General features: G+C 52.1%; 2 protein-coding genes across 3 annotated transcripts in view; one reads left to right on the plus strand and one right to left on the minus strand.

Moving 5' to 3' along the window:
• Positions 1–9,478, plus strand: part of FANCI (FA complementation group I) — a 24,437-nt gene extending 14,959 nt beyond the window's left edge. Inside the window, exons 24-37 of one of the 2 annotated variants that reach the window (XM_027644482.1) lie at positions 705–868; positions 1,286–1,362; positions 1,812–1,928; positions 2,647–2,698; positions 3,249–3,376; positions 3,510–3,578; positions 3,706–3,793; positions 4,098–4,282; positions 4,905–4,961; positions 5,042–5,101; positions 5,810–5,896; positions 6,945–7,040; positions 7,590–7,715; positions 8,528–9,478. In XM_027644482.1, coding sequence (XP_027500283.1) covers positions 705–868; positions 1,286–1,362; positions 1,812–1,928; positions 2,647–2,698; positions 3,249–3,376; positions 3,510–3,578; positions 3,706–3,793; positions 4,098–4,282; positions 4,905–4,961; positions 5,042–5,101; positions 5,810–5,896; positions 6,945–7,040; positions 7,590–7,715; positions 8,528–8,593 — 1,372 coding nt within the window. In that variant the 3' untranslated portion in view covers positions 8,594–9,478. The remainder of the gene's footprint in view (positions 1–704; positions 869–1,285; positions 1,363–1,811; positions 1,929–2,646; positions 2,699–3,248; positions 3,377–3,509; positions 3,579–3,705; positions 3,794–4,097; positions 4,283–4,904; positions 4,962–5,041; positions 5,102–5,809; positions 5,897–6,944; positions 7,041–7,589; positions 7,716–8,527) is intronic. The other variant, XM_027644483.1, reaches the window with a different exon arrangement.
• Positions 8,198–19,406, minus strand: POLG (DNA polymerase gamma, catalytic subunit). Its single transcript, XM_027644484.1, has 23 exons — positions 19,327–19,406; positions 18,253–18,859; positions 17,749–17,944; positions 17,167–17,334; positions 16,770–16,916; positions 16,531–16,610; positions 15,890–16,072; positions 15,598–15,758; positions 15,257–15,380; positions 14,962–15,186; positions 14,701–14,821; positions 14,447–14,518; positions 14,215–14,334; positions 13,867–14,027; positions 13,699–13,752; positions 13,484–13,601; positions 12,899–13,034; positions 12,546–12,792; positions 12,344–12,466; positions 11,870–12,041; positions 11,399–11,607; positions 10,175–10,332; positions 8,198–9,037 (listed from the first exon to the last, which is right to left on the minus strand). The coding sequence occupies exons 2-23, from the start codon at positions 18,825–18,827 to the stop codon at positions 8,976–8,978; spliced, it is 3,612 nt and encodes a 1,203-aa protein (XP_027500285.1). The 5' UTR covers positions 18,828–18,859; positions 19,327–19,406; the 3' UTR covers positions 8,198–8,975.
• Between the last annotated feature and the right edge of the window lie 15 nt (positions 19,407–19,421).

Raw genomic sequence — 19,421 nt, forward strand, 5'->3', positions numbered from 1 at the left:
ATAATGCCGGTTTTGTGTCTCGCCCCAAATAATAGAGGCTATTTTTGTTGCAGTCATTAGGACTACATGTGAGCTACATGTTTTGCGTGATTGGACATTGAAATAGAATAAGATCATCTGTGCAGGCGACAGAACTAATGAGAAGAAAGGAGAGGGAACAAAAAAGGGAAGAAGTGGTCTTAGGGGAGCAGGAAAAAGATGTTTGCCTACAAATAGAAAAGTCTCCTTTGGGCCAAACAATTTTGCTTTCCTCACAGCTTTTTATTTTGCCTGCCTTTACATCTCTGGTTTTATTTATAGACAGCCCTGTAGTGAATTCTGACATTTCATAGATCCAAACTGCCAAAAGAAAAGCTCTTTTTGTCACTGGCAGATTTGATACCAGTGGTCAGGGTTTGGGTAGTCTGAGAAAGAAAGAAAGCTGGATGGAAGAAATGAGTGTATAAAGATGGACTTGAAATGGGATTGGAAGGTCCCTTGGCACCCGGAAAGAATTAAATTATTTAACTGTGCAGGAAGAATGCAGTAGCTGTTTTGCTGACATTGAAATAAAATCTTAAAACTAGATCTCTTCTCCCACCACTTTCCTGTTGAAAAAGACCTTCCAATTCAGTTATATTAAAAATACAATCCTAAGAGTAGAATCTAGTTCTTGCCCTGTGCATCCAGCTTTACTGGACTAAATCTCATCTCTCATCCCACAGGGTTCTGCTTTGGAGGTACACTTCAATTCCCACTGTTGTTGAAGAATCAGGGAAGAAGAAGGGAAAAAGCATTTCACTCCTGTGCCTGGAAGGTTTGCTGCGGATCTTCAACACAGTGCAGATCCTGTACACTGCCAGGATCCCCCAGTTTCTGCAAGCCCTGGGTAGGCACACAGTACAGTTCTGCTCTGGTTTCTGACCTCCATGTTCCAGCCCATGTGTGGGCAGGTAGGGACTTAGCAGCCTTTATCCATAACAAGGGAGAGAGGGGTCTGGTCCTTGTCTGTCAGTAATAAGGTGGGCTTCATAGCATTGATTTTTCACACCAGACACAAATTCCAGAGATATCTTTACCTGCTTTTATAGAGCTCTAAGTCTGTCAGCAGAGGATACTTGGGGTCTGATATAGCATTCATCTATGTGAAGTTTGCCTTTAACACATTTCCCCGCTCACCACGGTTCTGCAGTCTGTATTCCTCCTCTAGCTGTGAGCAGTTGCAGTCTTTCCCACTTTTGGAAATAAATCCTGTATTCTGCTCTTGGCATTTAGCTTTTTTTCTGCACCTCTCTGTCTCTGCCAGATATTACTGATGGTGACGCAGAAGAAACGGATATTAATGTCACGGAGAAAGCTACCTTCCAGATCCGACAGTTTCAGGTAAGTACCACTGTGTGCTGCAAGTGTTCCAAAGCACTTGGAATCCTGGCAGAAAGCACTGCTAACTCTCTTTTGCTTGACCACAGGGTTGAGTATGTGATAGCAACTGTAGCACTGATTCATTACCAGTACAGAAAAGTTTCTGATCCCTAAGAAAAGCTTTTTCAGGGTGCTGTGCAGAGCTGGATGGAAGTGCTTGTGTATTTACAGAACTATAGGTTCTTCAGTGCAGCATAAACTTATCTGAGTATTGTAAAAGTCATACTGAGTCATAAGCAGCCTCTGTGTAAGCACTCCTAACAAAAAGCAGCACCTGCTCTTTAGAAGACTCCTCTTTTTATACTCTGTTATTCTCCTTGCTGCTGATCCCTTTATCTGCTGCAGCTTCTGGTTATTTGCTTCTCCAACACATATGCACACTCAGGGACTGTTTTCCTTCCTGTGACCAGAGGTCCCTGGTGAACCAGCTCAGCAGTGCTGAGGATGACTTCAATGCCAAGGAAACGCAGTCACTCATCACAGTTCTCTCCACATTGTCCAAACTCCTGGATCCGGCCTCGCAGCAGGTACTTCACAGCCTTCATGTGGTGGCAGGGATGGATGTTGTAGCTGCAGGTGTGGGAAGGAGATTATCAGGTTGGGTTGGGATCTGCAGGCACGTGTGTCGAAAGAACAGTTTTGTTACGTTCTCAAGGGTTCTGCTGTCACACTCCTGCAAGGACAGTTAAGAGCAAGTTTTCTTCTCATCCCACTGCTGCACCTTCTGATCGTGGCTTTGGGCACCTGAGTGATTTGTTTGCCTGAGCAGGGACTCCTAACAGAGCCTAGTTGTAGTATTGTCTCCACATGGGAATAGAGGCAAAAAAGGCCAGCAGACTTGTGTCCAGTCCAAACTGGCTGAGTGCCTAATTCCTTCCATGCAAGGAGTCATTTTCTAAAGTGCCCGAATTTTACAAGCTAGGAACTGCACTAAGTGTGCCAAAAGTCTGGAGTCATCATTTACCTTAAATTAAATGGAGCTGTTACTTTGTCCAGGGGAATGTATTGCCATTCCCATCCTGGATCTCAGCTTTTCACTTGTTGGTAGTTTAAGTGTCTGTTGTGGAACTTCATAGAGCACAGCTGGGTGCCTTCTGCCAGGAGGGGACTTCACTCATCTTCCTTTGCTGTGATTCATTGTCTTGAATTTTTATTATTACTAGTAGTAGTAGTAGTAGTAGTAGTAGTAGTATTGTGCTTTGAATTCTGTTTCGAAGTTGGGATATCTTTTCTCTTTTTCTCTAGTTCCTTCAATTCCTGACTTGGACAGTCAAAGTTTGCAAAGAAAATACTCTCGGTAAGTAAGCTTGGGGAGCATGTTTAGATGTGATGTGTCAGGTCTGATATTAGACCCTTAGATGCTCTGCTGTTGTCTGTCCTGGTTTTACCTCTTTAAGATACATTCAGGTCCCATTCTGTGGCAGATTGCCATGACATTGTGGTTATTAGCACGAATCTTAGAGAAAGAACTAAAACTATTAGTGTTGCTGAAGAAAAGGAAGCCATTCACCTGAATTTTCTCCCTTGTTATTTAGGCTCAAATACTCTGGAAAGATAGTATTCTAGTCAGAGTTTGTATTGCACTTCCTCAGTGTTTTTGGTCACAATTTTTCTGTGAGCCGAGGGCTCCAGTGAGCCACACTTCCCCTTGCACTATTACATGTGATGCCTGATATTTTGAACTCTGCTGCTGTACCTGCAGTATTTTGATGGGATTTTAACCTACTGTGGATCATTTTGGTTAAATCTGCACTGAATCTGAGACTTCCCCTCACTGGATGTCTGGTGTTCCTAAGTAGCTGGAGGACCTCTGCAACTGATAATGTGTTGTTTTCTGTTCCCCACAGAGGATATCTCTTGCTGCAAGGGTTTGCTGTCCCTGCTTTTCAGTGTCCACGTTCTCTACAAGAGCCCGGTCAGTCTCCTGCGGGAACTTGCACAAGACATCCACGCTTGCCTGGGAGACATAGATCAGGTGTGATGCAGAAGCAGCCTAGCCCTTCATCAGATAGTGCTGTCAGGGCAGAATTGAGTGCATCTCTGGTGTAAACTGTGTGACAGCAGCTGGAGTTTTATTCACCAGAATTTGTTTTCTCTCCTCTGGCCAGGACATAGAAGTGGAGAGTCGGTGCCATTTTGCCATAGTGAATGCCAAGACTGCAGCCCCCACTGTCTGTGTGAGTCAAAATAGTGTGTGTGGAACAAATGTAGAGTCCAGGGATACGGTGTGACAAACAGCTTGCATGTTCCCGTTGTGCCAAACTCCTCCAAAAACCTGTTTTGTTATTGGTGTTTCTGTCTTAGCTGCTGGTTCTGGGTCAGGTGGATAAGGTCCTTGAAGAGGTGGATTGGCTTATCAAGAAACTCACCAGTCTGGGGTCCAACACATCAGGTAATAAAAGTCCAATTATTAATGTTACACGTTTTGTCAAAACCAGATGAAGACAGAGAGCCAAAAAGGTATCTTGGGATTTTAAGACAGCATCATCTGAGGGCAGGTTAAACTCTCCCTCAAGCTGATTCTACATGAACAATGTAAGATAAGGGCGTTGTCACAAAATCCTTCCAGTGATTATTTTCCCTGTGCCACATGGGTGCTTTGTGCATTGGACACAAAGATGGTCTTTTGTGCCTCCCACCTGCACAAAAGGATTCATTAGACACACATTCACCAAGTATTCATCTCTTTCTTCTAGAAGACCCTTCTCAGCCATCAAACCAAACCCAGGCTCTGGAGAAAGGTGTAATTCTGCAGCTGGGAACTCTGCTGACAGTCTATCATGAGCTGGTGCAGACTGCACTCCCAGCAGGGAGCTGTGTGGACACACTGCTGAGAAGCCTCAGCAAGACATACACAGTTCTCACCTCCCTCATCAAACATGTGAGTGTGCTCCTCTGACAGTGAGCTGGCTATGAGCTAAAAGCTTTCTTCCCATCTGCTGCAGCAAGCTCACAGTGACCTCAGCAGCTACGCTCAGAACTGGGCTGTTGATCTCTTGCAGGAGCTGAGCCCTTATTCTGTTGGCTTTCATGCCCTCAATTTCGTGACCTTTCTGAGCAGTGATAGTTGTACCAGTGGAGATAAGGGGAAGCTTCTCTCCAGCTCAGCTTGGCTTTCCATGGCTTGGAGTGGCTTTTTCCAGTATATTTTGTGGGTTCCTTTGTGCAGGTCTGTGCCAGAGTGAACAGCACTAACAGTGTTCTCACGGTACTCGTCAATCCTACCCTTGCCACTCATTCCCATTAAAGGCCTGAGGCAGGACCTGAGGGAACAGGGCCATGAAAGGAGGCCAGTGGAGCTCCTTTGAGACAAGGTGGTGAATGCCCCAGAGCTCTTCTCTCACAGCTCTGGAATGCAGACATGTGATATAGCAAACCACTGTGGGGGATAGTTGTTGCAAATCCTGCCCTCCCCACTGCGCTGTTGGATGAGCTGCTTTGAGCTCTGCCTGGATACAGGATGAGAACAGCATACCTAGAAGAAACTCATGTTTTTCTTGCAGTATATCCAAGCTTGCCGCAGCACCTCGAATACGATTCCAGGAAGGCTGGAAAAGCTGGTGAGTGTGAGCAAACTGCTGGAGGAAATGGCTCCTTGCCTCGAGTTAGGAGTAACACCAACCTCTCTGCTCCTTTGCAGGTGAAGCTTTCAGGTTCCCATTTGACCCCACAGTGTTACTCATTCATTACTTATGTACAGGTAAGGCCTAAATTAACTGGCAAAATCACAGTCAGTCTATCTCATGCTGAGTGGTGTATCAACTGCAGCACATGGGCACCTTTGGGGATTATTAATCTTCCTGACATGAGTTGAGTTTCTTGTAGTTCAAGCTTTACTATGTCAAATAATAGTATAAGACATTTCAGCACCACTGGGACTGAGCATGCTGATTTCTGCTTGAGCAGGGAAGGAGCTGGTTTTCAGTTGGGTTTTTTTTTTTTCCCCTGTGTTCATGTGGGTTTTTTTGGATGAGATTAATACTGCTGTTAACCACAATGGCAAATAAAGGTCAACAACACTGCAGTCATCACAGTGTGAAGTAATGTGGGTGCCAAAGACTGCAGTGCTGAAGCTGGGATTTATCTGCCTGGAGAGGAGCTGGGTACTTGTGTGAGGACCACAGGAATTGAACAACATATTGGGGAAGGTGTCGTGGTGTGCAGAGCTGTCACTGCTGAGGACTTCTCACACATGCATATTTCAGAATGTATAAATTACAAAATTAGTTTTTCTTTCCTTGGTTTTTTTTGGTGTTTACCCTGAATTCCATTCTTGTATCACTGCCTTTCTGTCATGTAGCTGGTAATGCTGTTAGCTGACCAGAGCAAGGACTTCTCTGGCTTTACTGAGCTGGCCTTTCTTCCCTGCTAACCCTGTAATGACACATCTTTTGGCATCCTCTTTCAGAACATCCACAGTGAGAGCTTAAGCTTTACGGAAGAGAAGAAAAAGAAGAAGAAAGAGGATGAAGCTGCTGCAGTCTCCACAGTCATGGTAAGAGACTGACTCGCTCTGTCAGAACATGGGCTGTAGTTGAACTTGGAATCATACCTCGAGGCTTGTGTTACCTGTTGGCTTCTCACAGATCACCAGGGACAAACTGTCATTTGGGCCTTTAAGTAAAAATCAAATTTAATCTACTGTAACTTCAGAGAAGTCTAAAAAAGCAAAACCAAAATACAACCAAAAAACCACAACGAAAAAGCCACCTTCACTAAATGCAGCCTAAAAGCTCACAGACATGAAGGAAAGGTCAATCTGGATAGTCTTGTGTTCTATGATATTTTTAACATTTGGGGTAAGCTATGAAATTACAGATATGGGCTAATTTATTTGAACCACTATTGCATTCTCTTTAAGTGTTTCTTAATTTTATCAGTACATTTAAAGATGAAGGAATGGATTCCACTAAAGTAAAGCAGTTGAAAATGACTGGATTATTTGGTTGGGAGCAAGTGAGCAGGCTGGCAGGTTCCTGGTCCTTGATGTCCTTTGTTTGTGCTCCCAGACAGCATCTTCTCCATCTCATCAGCTGTCCCAGACATTCCTGTGATGTTAAGGGTTTAAAAGCCACAAGCATGATCTTCCCAGCTCTTCCCTGAGTGTATGGAAACGGGCTGAAATGCTGCATATCCTTTACCACTCTGTCACCATGGGGAACAAATACCAGTAGTGGTAAATAAACAGGACAACAATGTGGTGAAACGTCAGCGTGCTCCTTGCCTGGACAGCCTGTGCTTGTGATGCCTTGGGAGAGCTGGAGCAGAGGAACTGCTGCTCCCATTGCTGTCAGGGATATCAAGGGCTCTGGACTGCAGGCAGAGTACAGAGCAACACATAGGAGAGCCTCACTGCAGAACCATCCTGGGAGTCAATTTAAAACTAGTAGCAAAGCTGGCAAGGCTTGCTGGGGCAGGACTGATAAGGAGTAAGGCTACTGAAGACACTTGTCTAAACTGGGAACGTCATGGTCTTCATGTCATGCTACAACACCATTGTTCCCTTCTAAATCTGACCCATCACACTCCTCTCTGCATTTCAGGCCAAAGTGCTTCGAGAGACCAAACCAATCCCAAACCTGATTTTTGCAATAGAGCAGTATGAGAAGTTCCTTATCCATCTCTCCAAGAAGTCAAAGGTAATGTAAAGCAGAGCTCTTCTGTGACCTCAACTCGGTGGAACAGTGGGATCGAGGGCATGGTGGAGAGCTATAGCTGGTCCACCTTTAATAATGCTCAAATTAGAAAGGTGTAAGGACTTTTCAGCCCTTGCCCACACTCCTGGCCCAGCACTTCTGAATTGCTACCATACTGATACCAGCCCATGTCAATGTCAATCCTGCCTGTGACCTTACAGTGTGTGGTTTCTGGTGGAGGAGGAGCATGCACACCTCAGGCCAGCTTTCCTCACCCTTCTCTACCCGTCTGTGTCATGAAATGTACCACAATGGGGTACTACATGACAGTGAGAGTAACTGGCAATCACTTGGCTTTTAGGAACACCTAAATGGGCCACTGGATCACATGGGAGTGGGTGCTTTTTCACCTGCCTTTTGCTTGAGTCCTGCATTATTACTGTGATGGACTCAGTCCCAGTGCTGTGCAAGAGACTAGGCAAGGTAGAGAACTAAAGTAAGATGCTAATGGCTTAATGTCTTCTCCCCCTGGTTTCACCTTGGTTGCTGCAGGTGAACCTGATGCAGTACATGAAGTTAAGCACCTCCCGGGACTTCCGCATCAACGCATCCATGCTGGACAGTGCCCTGCAGGAGCACAACACTGAGGATGCTGAGAATGAGCCACACAATGACCAGGTCAGCATTCATTTAGCTGCTGATAGGTTTCCCTCTCTTTAGAGGCCAACTGTACTTGTGAGTTGTGCAGGCATGTGTGAAATTAGGACAGCCTGTCTTCCCTGGGTTAGCTCTCACTTTAATACTCAGCTAATAGGAAGGAGTGAACAGTTACTCTGGTCAACCCCTATACCCCTGCCCTCTGCCTTGAGTGGCCTTTACTTTCTGTGTTCCTGGTCTTAGGGAAGTGAAACTGCTCTTAAGGCCTTGTTCTTTGCCTCAGCAAGCAGAGAGGTCTATCAGTGTTACCCCTGAGGACCTCCTGCCTGGCCAGGACCGGGCCTTTGCAGCATGATGCAAAGTGGTTTTGCATCCAGGTTAACTTACGTAGATAAAGACCTGGCAGGGCAAACTCTGCAAGGCATCATTCTCCTCAGACCCATCTCTACTAGATAGTGCTGGTGAAGGCAGCATAACCTGTGCTGGATAAGAAAAATAAGCTGTTTGCTGATTGTCCAGGTTTTTATTGGTGCATCTGTCCATATTTTCCTGAGTGTTTCAATAAGCCAAAACACATGACACAGTCCCTGTCCTGTGCCACTGGTAGCCTGTGATCTAAGTTCCAGCATGAATTGGAGAGGGGGGTTGGCCCACAGGGGAAGTCTCAGTGGGTGACAGAAGTCCCATATTCATGTCATTTAGTTAGGGAGAAAAAAAAAGAGCTAAATCCTTTTCAGCACATCTGGTTTCTTGCTTTAGATAAACATTCCCTAGACTAATCACACAAAACCAATCACAGTCTGTACTGCTACTCTCTCCCTTCCCCTCTCCAGAGCAGCGCAGCAGAGCAGACAGATGAGAACCAGGAACCCAAAAAGAAGAGACGGCGAAAAAAATAAACCAGGGCTGCTGCTGCTGCTGCCTCCTCCCACAGTGCCTGTTCCGTGGTGGATTCGCCTTGGTCTTGGAGAGCTGCATGTATGGAGATGATGGTTTATTGTTTCTCTTGTCAAATACTTATGCCTTCTTCCTTTGTGCCCACGGGAGTGCAAGCAGCGACTCTGGCCCCTGTCTCAGGTTTTACAGGTGGCCACTGCCCTCAGAAGTGCCTCTGCTATTCAAATATGCTGCTACCAAAATCTTCTTCCCCAGGAACATCCCTTCTTACAGCAAAAGGGAAACGGAGTGACTGGGATCAGTCCCTGCCAAAAGACCTCCTTAAAGGACAGCGAGGCTCTGGCACGCAGTCTGGACAACTGTCCTTCTGGCACTCTAGCGTCATCACTTCTTCTCCAGCGAACCTTTGGTTATTTCAATTATCTGATATATATCCAGTGCTTCCCCTGGAAGACAAGGGGACAGTCAGTTCCCTGCAGTACGCTCAGACTCTGCAGCATAAGACAGCGATAGCCGTGGTTTGCTTTAGTTCAGAGCGTGTAGCACAGAAAGCCTTAAATTTATTCAAACTTCTGTTTTGGGTGGTGGTGAGAACACAAGAACCAGCACCAGTAGGAAGCTGGGAACACAAGCTGTTCCACCTTGGAGTTGAAGCTGCCACGTGCAGCTCCTGAGCAGTGAGAGGCCACAGCTTCCTCTGCCCAGGCTGGTTATGCCATTATGTTTTTGCTGTTTTGTTTTTGCTGACCCTGATTGCGATGCACTTGTTTAATTTGCCTTGTTCTTGGTGAGAACACAAGTGCCCTTTTTGCCCACAGAGCACAAATCCTGTTTCTAAAAGCACCTTTTGCCTGTAAGACTCCTAATAAAGGTTACCCAAGGGTGGAGTGGCTGATGTGTGCAATGACTGAGAGAACAAATCTGAGGGCAGGTTTGTCCTTTATCTGGGAAAAGCTGCTGCACAGCAAGGAGGAGATGCTTTCCAAGACAAGAGTTACTCGTTTGCTTGAGCAGTTAGAGGGTACATTGAGTGCAGGCAGGGATTACTCTAGGCCTTAGGACTGTTGAGGAAGCACCCAGCAATGCCAAAGCAGTTCTCTGAACAGAGCTGCGTTGGGCTAAGGGAGAGCAAGGAAGAAGAGAAAGAGATGAAGGCTGGAAAAATTTGGCTCTGCAGGGCAAAACAGACATGGTTGTTGAAGCACCTCCCTTCAGAGAGGGAGCAATTAAACCTTGGGTTGTGTTAGAAGTGCACAGGAGGGCTCCTCCAAGGGGCACAAAGCAAATGTGCAGAGAGAACTGGACACATCCCTGGGAGAGCCAGGCCTGCCTCATCACTGTGAGAAATACTTGGAAGGAGCAGCACAAACTGCCTGGGGACTGAGAAAGGAAAGAGGGGCAGGCTCCAGCATGCTGGTTGCCCTTCAGGTCAGATGATGGGTCAGGAAGCAAGGGGCTCATGAGGTGCCTCTGCCGAACAGAGAAGCCCTCAGGGAGTGACTGCTTAGGCCAAGTGCTCTGCCTAAGCTGGGGATGCCCATGCAGAGGGGATTACAGGGCGTAGCTTGCACAGACATGCTCACCTTGAGGGATGCCATACTTCTCCATGCCCATTGGATTTGAGGGCGTCACACAGTTCATGGTCACCTCTTTCCTTAGGCACTGGTCAATATCCACCGCACTGAAGAAAGCCACTGACTGTGGCAGATCCTGGAGGCCCAGTTTGTAGGCAAACATGCACCTGGGAGAACAAGACAGCAGGTGGGACACTGCTGGACATCAACTCTTGGCCTTGTCACACCCAGTTCCAATCAGCCACAGATTCACCAAAGTGGCCAGCCACCCCTCACAGGTCACTCTGCACCCACATCGCTCAGCAGGTGGGGGACAAGGTACTTTTTAAGTCCCGGGTAGCAGGAGGGTCAAATATTGCTAAAGTGGGTGTGGGAAGAACAGAGTAACAGTCCCTCCTCAGAAGTAGCGGAGCCTCCTCAGGAGAAAGGAAGAAACCAGCCCTTCACTGCTGGCTAATCCTCCCAGGCAGGCAGAGCAGATGCTGGATTTTCCCAGCAGGAAGCCCTGTGCTTGCAGGAGCTGGCACAAAGGCAGGAACGTCAGGGTGTCGTCCCGCTGTGTCTGCTGCACTGGCACAGAAAGGCTGTTTGTGGTGTCCCTGCCTCCGCACGGGAGAAAACAGCTCAGCCTTGGATGGCTCCTGTGTCACCAAATAACCCCACGGTGCTGGGAAGGGGATTTGGCAAAGCTGGCTGTGCCGCAAGCCGGATCAACAGGAACCCTTTGAGGTCAGGAGCTTTCTAGGCTGAGCTTAGTTTTGCATGGGGCAGGGAAGCAGTGGGACTGCAGAGACAAGCTGCGTCCCCTGCTCTCCCCTGAAGGGAGCAGGGAATGAGGGATGGGACAGTTTCAGGCTCCCAGTTGCTCAGCCAAGCCCAAGGGCTGCTGCCACAGGATGGCTGCAGACCTGAAGGGAGCAGGAGGCGATGTGTTCCCATCCCAACAGAGCACAGTGAATGGCCTCATCTCTGAAGGAGCCAAAAGCTGATGATATCCCCCTCTTGCCAGCATATTATCCCTGGAAATCAAAGCCGAGGTCTATTTACAGCCACCTTAAGTCACGCATGAAGGAACTGCAGCCTCCAGTGCTGTTAACTTGCCCTGAGCAGAAGAAAACTGCTCTGCACCAGTTTGCTGTAGGCAAAGCCAACCCCAGCCCCTTTAACTTGCCTGTCTCACCCCAGAGGCACTTCTGCTCCTCCCCAGGAGACACCACAGCTGTCAGGTCTCACCTTGTGAGGAGGTTGGTGATCTGCAGGGCCAGGGCTGCCCGGTAGCGGTCTTGCTGCTGGACCAGGTAACGCACCTCGTCGTGGATGCTGATGCAGAAGCGCCCCTTGATGTCAAACTCCTCGAAGAGCCACTTCATGGCGACCAACATGAGGTGCAGGTAGTCAACAGCTGAGCTCTGCACCACCCAGTTCACTCTGCTGGTCAGAAACTGGTGAAAGGAAACAGAGATGGATAGTAAGAGAGCACTGGGTCCAGGGTATGGTCCCCCCTACAGGACAGCTCCTGTGAGAAATCTGTTAAATTCAGGGTGTTGGGTTTTCTTGATCCCACGGAGATAAAGGGACAACGGGTTTCCTGAATGGCTACAAGAGCCTACTGGGTCTCCAGCACCTAAGAAGGGCTGAGCACAGAATTGCCATCTTGGAGATGAGGAAAGCCCAACGCTCGGCAGCCCAGAGCTGCATCCTTACCTCCCCCTTGACCACGGCAGGCTCCAGGGCCCTGCTGATGTGACAGCCCAGCACCGGGGTCTGTGGGGTGGGGGATAGGGCGATGCTCTCCAGCTTGTTGAACATCTCTGACTCGGTGCCTCCAGCCCACACTCGGTGCCCCACCACATTCCACTTACCCCTCTTCCGGGACCTGTGCAGCAGAGAGAAGGGTTGCTGGAAGTGTGGGAGGAGGCTGCAGGTCCCTGCTTGATAACCTCAAACACTCCCTCCTGGCTTGAGGCAGCTGGATGAGATCCTGCTAATTGTTCACTGGGAGAGTGGGTGAAATTGAGAGCCCCCCCAGATCAAAATCCCCTGGCCCTGGAGGAGCAGAGAGCACCAAGACTATCCAGCCCCATTTCCCTTCTCTGCCCCCTGCCTGTCGGGCTGCAGCTCCCTCTGCCTCACATCCTGATGGATGCCACAGAGCCACACAGGCTCAGACCATCTCACCTTTTCATGGCTTCTCTCTGGAGTCGCTGGACATCCTGGGCTGACACCGATCCGTCCTCCGCCCTGTCCACAGCCAGGTCCAGCTGCCTCACCAGCCACTCCCCCTCCTCGGACAGATGAAACCTGGAGGGAAGAGCGAGTAACCCAGCTCCTGTGGGACACTGCCACCATCCCTGTCCCTGCTCAGCCCGGGAGCACCCACCTGCGGATGCCCTTGGTGACCGCGTACATCTGCTGGGCCTTCTCACGCGCCTGCTGCTGCGTCAGCCGGTGGTTGAACTGCATCAGCAGCCGCTCGGCGAAGGGCTGCCCGGCCCCGTAGATGCGCCCGTAGTTGAAGACCTTGGCGTGCTCCCGGCTGATCCCCACCGTGGCAGCCGTCTTGCTGTGCAGGTCTGTCGCATTGCTCTTCTTGCCCTGCAGGGTCATCCAGCCAAAGGCAGTGCAGCCTGTGGGAGGGAAGCAGAGGTTGGACATCAAACGGGATCAGGACTGGGAGGTCACCCCACTACCCAGCAAACACGCTCCCTCCCCTGTGGCGCAGCCCCGGCTCACCGTGCATGCCGGCGAAGTGCGCCTCGCCGAGGACAGCAGCTATCCAGAGCTCCTGGGAATCCACATCTGCGCCCACCAGGGAGTAGCCAGGTGGCACCTGGACCATGGCTTTCAGCTCGCTGCCCACCCGGTCGGCCTGCAGGACACAATATGCAGCTCAGCACAGCCCTCTCCTCCTCCCCGGCACAACCTTCCTCCCACAGCTGCAATGTGCTGGCACAGTAATCTTCATGCCCCTCAGTTTTGCTCTCAGTCAAAACCAGGTTTAACACACATATGGGGCATCACCCACTTGGTCAGTCCCTCCAGCACAAAAGAAGGGGAGCTTGAGGAAGGACAGAAACAGGCACTTTGCTGTTTTCTTCTCCTTCCACCGAAACCTGAAGCCCCAGACCCTCTGCTCACTCCTTCCCCTCTCCCCAGCTCACAGCACATCAGCAAGAGAAGGGCCCCAGCACTGGTCCTGCCACCTCAAATCCCAGCATCCATCCCCAACTCCTATTTCCAACACAGGCAGCTCCCACCAGTCCAAAACACACAGAGGGCACCTCAAAACACCCCATAAGGATCCAAGCAGGGCCATACCCGGGCATTGCTGGCTGTCAGCCAGGTGGGCTCCACCGCCCGGCGGGTGATGGTGCCTGCGGTCACCACCTGCGGCAGGATGGCTCCGTAATTGTCCTCCTCGTTATAGTCAGGATGCCTGGGAGAGAAATGAGGGTGAGCACCATCCTGTGAGAGCCCTCCTGGTACGGGGTAGAGGGAACAACAGTCCAGATTTGGGGCGTTCCTCCCCGTACCTGGTCACCACACGAGGCAGTTCTCCCTTCTTCAGCCACACCACTACCTGGGAACTGGGAAGACACAAGGCAGGTGAGATGCTGAGCCCCCCATGCACCCATACGAACTCCCCTGGTCACAAAGCAGCCTCCACCCACAGGGATGTCAAGGTGAAAGCAGCTGCTCACCTGATCCGCTTGTGAGCATTCCTCCAAAATGAGATCATTTTGTTAATCTCAAGGGCTCTGGTCCCGTGGGTGCGGCCCACAGCAGCCCGCAGGGTGCCGTCCTCCATCTGGGGCAGGAAATCCTTGGCAAAAGGGCTTCCCACATTGTTTTCATTTCCGTCCTTTAGCAGGAAAAGAGGTGTCAGGGCTCAGTCACCACCACTCCACAACAATAAAGCTCTGTGCATTCTCCTGTGCCAGCTACAGACACGCGTTTCCACCACCCAATCCCATGGGATGAGATCACGTGGGTCCCAGGAGTGCTGCAGCACTAGAGTGACAGGAAGAACCCCAGGAGCCCCAACTTGCCTTGTGAGGCAGCTTGAAGAACCAACACCCAGGGATGTTGACATCGTTGTAGGGACCGTTGCCATGGTGGTACAAGGGCTGGCTCATCTCCAGCCTGTCGCACAACTCATCCACCTCCTCCTGTGACCAGCAATGTGAGGTGATGCCAGGAACACCTTCAGGCATGGCTGGAGGGGGAAATCAAGGAAAGAGGGACCAATCCACCACCCCATCCCACAGGAACCCCCCGTACCTGCACCAGGCTCTGGTCCACCCTGCCCATTTTCTCCTCTGCATCCACTTCCACACGGCTCAGCTCCTCCACCTGAGGCATAGAGGGACCATAGGGGAGGCCAGGTCAAACACCAATTATCCAGTAACCCTTATTATAGGGAATTTTTTACTTGCAGGGCCTGGAGCTGTACACAGGGCTGGTTTTCACACGCACAGAGGAAAAAGCACAGCCCCAAGCCTCACTCCCGAGGGACCCTCCATCCCTTCCTTCACCTTCTGCCACATCGTGCTGCCGTCCATCACCAGCAGCTCATCCTCCATGGCAGCCTCCAGCCCCGGGGGCTGCTCCTTGCCTTTCTCCAGGCAGTACTGCTTGTACAGGTTCTCGATCACCCTGGCAGAGGAGAAGACAGGGCTCACACAACCACAATGGGGCCTGAAGCTCTGGAGCACCATCTGGGCAGAGCCCCAGGGAGCTCCCAAATACTCCCATAGAACATCCCCCAGCTCAGTAAGCTATTACATCCTTCTCACCTGTATGGGCAGGAAGGCTCATCGGTCTCTGAGGAGGTTGCTGGCAAATTGTCCTGCCGTCCTGGCACCAGGTATCCCCAGCCATGCTTGTCTGAGTAATGGAGAGGGAAACCGTCCCAGGCCAGGCGCATCAGCTTCGGGGTCACCCTCATCTGCAGGCTGATGAGGCTGGGTCCGGGCACCCACCCCGCCTCCTCCAGGCGTGGGCACAGCTTGCGGTACCAGCTGGGGAGCAGCAGGGATGGGTCAGAAAGCACAGGGCAAGCCCTGGGGACACCCAGGGTCCCCAACTCACCCCGGGTGGCCTGGCAGGTGCTGGAGTCTCTTGGGTTGCAGTGCGACTGTCTCCTTCAGGCGCTCCAGACAGAGCTGGCTGGCAGGAACTTTCAGCTCCTCATCCTCGCCGGGGGGACCAGGGTCTGGTGGGACAAGGAGGACTGGCTGTCAAAGAGCCCTCCATGACACTCCTCTGGGAATAGGGACCTCAAACCAGCCCCCCACCACATGCCCCAGCATGGGGACACAGGCCAGCAATGCTTCACCCTGAAGCACCGACAAACCTTGTCCCTTTTTCTTGGTACCCCTGGGAAGGCATCCCTGGAACATCCCTTGTTCCCAGGGATCACCTGTGCTCACCCTCCTGCCACTCCTGCGCTGAGTCTTCTGTACTCGTTGCTGCCGGGGAGGCTTGGCTGTTCCCATCCTCATCCTTCTTCTTCTTCTTTTTTGGGTTCTTCTTCTGTTTAAACTCCTGTGTGTCCCACTCGAGATCCCAGAGCCAGGGGTCATCCTTGTACCTGATGACATGCTGCTGTCACACTACAGCTTTGCTCCTGTCCCTCACATCCACCCACAGTCCCCCAAGGACCATCCAGCATCTGGGCTCCTTCCTGGGAGCAGCAGGACCTGCAGTCCCAGCCCATGGTACCTGTGTTCGTGCAGCAGCTGGCAGGCATCGTTGGCCAGGTTCATCAGGGACTTCTTCATCTCCTTCTGCAGCTCCTCGTAGACGCCCTGAGCATCGTCCAGGTACCTCTTCCAGTTCCCATTGACCGGCAGGTAGGACACCCCCATCTCCAGCATCCCTGCAAATGTCACAGGGTGGGGACACCTAGAGCCCAAAACAGTGAGGAATTAGACATCTGATGGAGCAGGTTGTCCCTGGAAGCACCAGATTATGACAGACTGTGAATGTATCTTCACCCAGAATTTCCCAGCCTCACACAAGAGCCTCAGTGCTCTTCACCTAAACCCACAAGGATCCCTGTATCTTCTGCCTGCCCTGTGCATCAATTGCTGCCATAAAAACAACCCTATGCAACAACCCCAAAGCTGTACTGCTCTGAGCTGCCTCAGGAGACCTACTCACCTCCTCCAGCCATGCTGTGCTGCTGTTTATTCCTGCTCCCCTACACAGGGGAGGTCTGACATCCCTCCTGAAAAGAGCTTCAGGACACCCTAACGACAAGAGGAGCCACATCCCATCCCCAGAGGGATTGTGACCCTTCCTGCTGCCCACTAAGCCCACAGCCCCTTGGCCAACATCAGTCAGAGCTTGGCAACTCTCACCTCTCCATGAAGAGTGGCAGCTGCTCCTGAAACACCTCGTGGGTGGCCTGGACATCACGGGCACAGTATGACATCAGGTCCTGGGGACAGTGGCAGGTTGGAGCAGGCAAAGAAGCCACCCCCCTGCCAGCACAGGGCAAGGCACTGGGGATGTCATAGCAACTACCCCAGCAGCTGCTACCACCCTGCTCCCATCTCCAGCTTCCACTGTCAGGATGTGATGGGATGGCCTCCCGCACCTGGAAGTTACTCCTGATGTCAGCCATGGTCCCCTTCACAAAGATCTCCCGTGCCTCCTTCTCCAGCGGCTCCCCCCCGACGTAAAGCGCATGCACGTCCACCAGGTTGTTGATGCTGCTGACATGCACCCAGTCCCACGAAGTCATCTGTGGACAATGGGGGGTCAGACAGTGTGGGACAAGGACCGGCCATGGATGAAATCAGGAGGGATAAAGGATGCTGCTGCTCCAGTTTAAACCAACGCCACCTCATCTGGAAGGTGCTGGGAGAGCTTCACTCAGCAAAGCTGTTCCAGCAGATCCCATTCTGCCAGTACAGGAGCAAATGGTCCCATTACAGCAGCACACAGCCCCCTCCCACCCAGGCCACTGCCAGTGGCTCAGCTCCCTCACTCACCGCTGGCCCCTCCGTTTTGCTGCGTGTTTTCTTCATGTGCTCCTTGACCTGCTGCATCCCTTTCCTCTTGCCATGCTTGGCAGCCATCCAGAGGCTGCGCTGGAAGCCTGTCAGCCCCGAGATGGCCATGTGCATGCTCATAGTGTCCAGGAAACGCATCTTAGAGCCCTGAGACACAACAGGGGGAAGAAAAGAGAGGGTTTGGGAAATGCTGAAGAAGCTGCAAGTCCTCTGTTCAAGCTGCTTTTGTCAAGACAAGGCTTTGTCTCCCACACTCATCTTTTGAGAGCCAAGAGCATCCCCAGCACAGGCTGTCAGCTGCTCAAAGGCTCCTGCCACACTCCCAGCTGCCAACCTGCAGCCTCCAGCAGCCTCCAGCAGCCTTCAGCAGCCTTATGGGGTGCAAGATTATCTCTCTCTAAAGAGATATAACCTCAAACTACTCTGCAGGACAAAGTGAACACAACCCTGAGGTGCCTGTGCAGGACAGTATCTGCAAAATAACCCCAGGAGCCAATGCAAACAGTTATCTGTGTCAGAAAATGCAGCTGCTGGGCATAAAGCAATGGCTCAGCAGTTCACCTGGATAAGGTACTGCTCCTTGATGAATGCCCGGTCGAAGGCCACGTTGTGCCCCACCACCACTCTCTCCCTCCAGTCCTCCTTGCCGGCACAGCTGGCACCTGCCGGGCTCTCCATGGGGATGAGGTCGGCCAGAGTGAGGTGGCTGGACCAGGAGTATCGCTGCTCCAGCAGCCGCCTGCTGCACCACGAGTACCTGCAGGGGACACGCAGCTGTAAGAAATAAAGCAGGAGCTCCTGGGACAACAAGCACCTGCTGTGCTGTGGGATGCTGAGCAGGATCCCACCCATGGGAGAGAGATGACACACCCTGGGGAGTGCTACACCTGCTAACCAGGACACACATCCCACATGCCAGAACCATGCTCTGGGGCTTCGTTGTGTTTTCCCTACAAGCCAGTGGAACTGCAAGAAAAGGCTCCGCTCAGGAGCATCCCCATCCTCCTGAAGCTGTGTCCCCCCTGCTGCTGTGACTCCCCTATCACTGCTGGCACCACATCTCACCAGGCGTTTGGTGAGACCACCACAGCCAGCGTCGGGCAGTGGCCATCAGCCACGCACACCTCCACGTCCAGCACCATCGCCCGCTCCTCGGGGAAGTCCACAGGCTCTGCTCGCCCGTCAGGGCTGTAGCGGGTCCAGCCCAGCTGCCACGCCCACTGGGCAGGCAGTGGGGGCAGCTCACACCGCAGCAGCTCGTGTGCTGCCTCCAGGTAGGGCAAGCTCTGCTTCTGTGCCAGGAGGCGAAAGTGCTCGTCGATGTTGTCCCCGTACATGCGGGGCAGCCGCAGGTCCACGTCGGGCAGCGTGGACGTCTCCTTGCCCCACAGGTCGTGGCGCTGCAGGTGCTCCACGCTGCGCTGCACGTCCGCTGCCGAATAGCACACCTGGGCACCGCGGAAGATCTGCTCGTGGAGGGTCCTGGAGAGCATCTGGATGTTGAGGGGGTTCATGCGCCGCTGGCCCGTGTTCTGGCTCAGCTCCTGTGGCAGCGGGCGGCTGGCCGAGGAGCTGGAAGGGCATCGCTGGGGCTGGGGGCTGCAGCCCCTCACCGACCGCCTCCAGGGCAGGCGCCTCATCGCCCCCGCTCCAGGGTGTGCCCCGGCTGGAGCTGCGGGGAGAGAAACGGTGCGGGGTGAGCTCGGCACTGACCACCACTGCAGGCCCCCCAGCAATGCCTTGTGCAGCCATGCACCCCTCTGTACAGCGGGCACGGCTGTACAGCCACGTCCACTGTACAACTGTACCCCCTATACAGCCGTACCGCCTATACAGCCATAACCCCTGTACAGCCAAACCCCCTGTACAACCGTACCCCCTGTACAACTGTACCCCCTATACAGCCGTACCGCCTATACAGCCACACCCCCGTACAGCCACACCCCCAGTACAGCCACACCCCCTGTACAACCGTACCCCCCGTACAACTGTACCCCCTATACAGCCGTGCCCCTATACAGCCATACCCCCTGTACAACCGTACCCCCAATACAACCATACCGCCTATACAGCCATGCCCCCTGTACAGCCATGCTCCCCATACAGATGCTTCCCTCTCAACTGAGCCCAGGCTCCCACCTGGTCCCCTCCGCGCCTCCCGGGCCTGGCTCGGCGGGCAGATCCAAACCGGGGCGCTCCCGGCAGCTTCCGGCCGCGCTGACGTCCCGTCCCGT

This window comes from Corapipo altera, unplaced genomic scaffold (assembly GCF_003945725.1).
Source record: "Corapipo altera isolate COAL_440 unplaced genomic scaffold, ASM394572v1 50, whole genome shotgun sequence".
Lineage (NCBI taxonomy): Eukaryota > Metazoa > Chordata > Aves > Passeriformes > Pipridae > Corapipo > Corapipo altera.

Excerpts from the sequence above, each read along its gene's own strand:
- POLG (XM_027644484.1), bottom strand. The coding sequence starts at position 18,827 with ATGAGGCGCCTGCCCTGGAGGCGGTCGGTGAGGGGCTGCAGCCCCCAG. Across the intron at positions 15,759-15,889 it reads CAGCTGCTGCACGAACACAG|GTACAAGGATGACCCCTGGC; the intron begins GTACCATGGGCT and ends GCATGTCATCAG. Across the intron at positions 12,467-12,545 it reads GTCACCAAGGGCATCCGCAG|GTTTCATCTGTCCGAGGAGG; the intron begins GTGGGTGCTCCC and ends TCTTCCCTCCAG.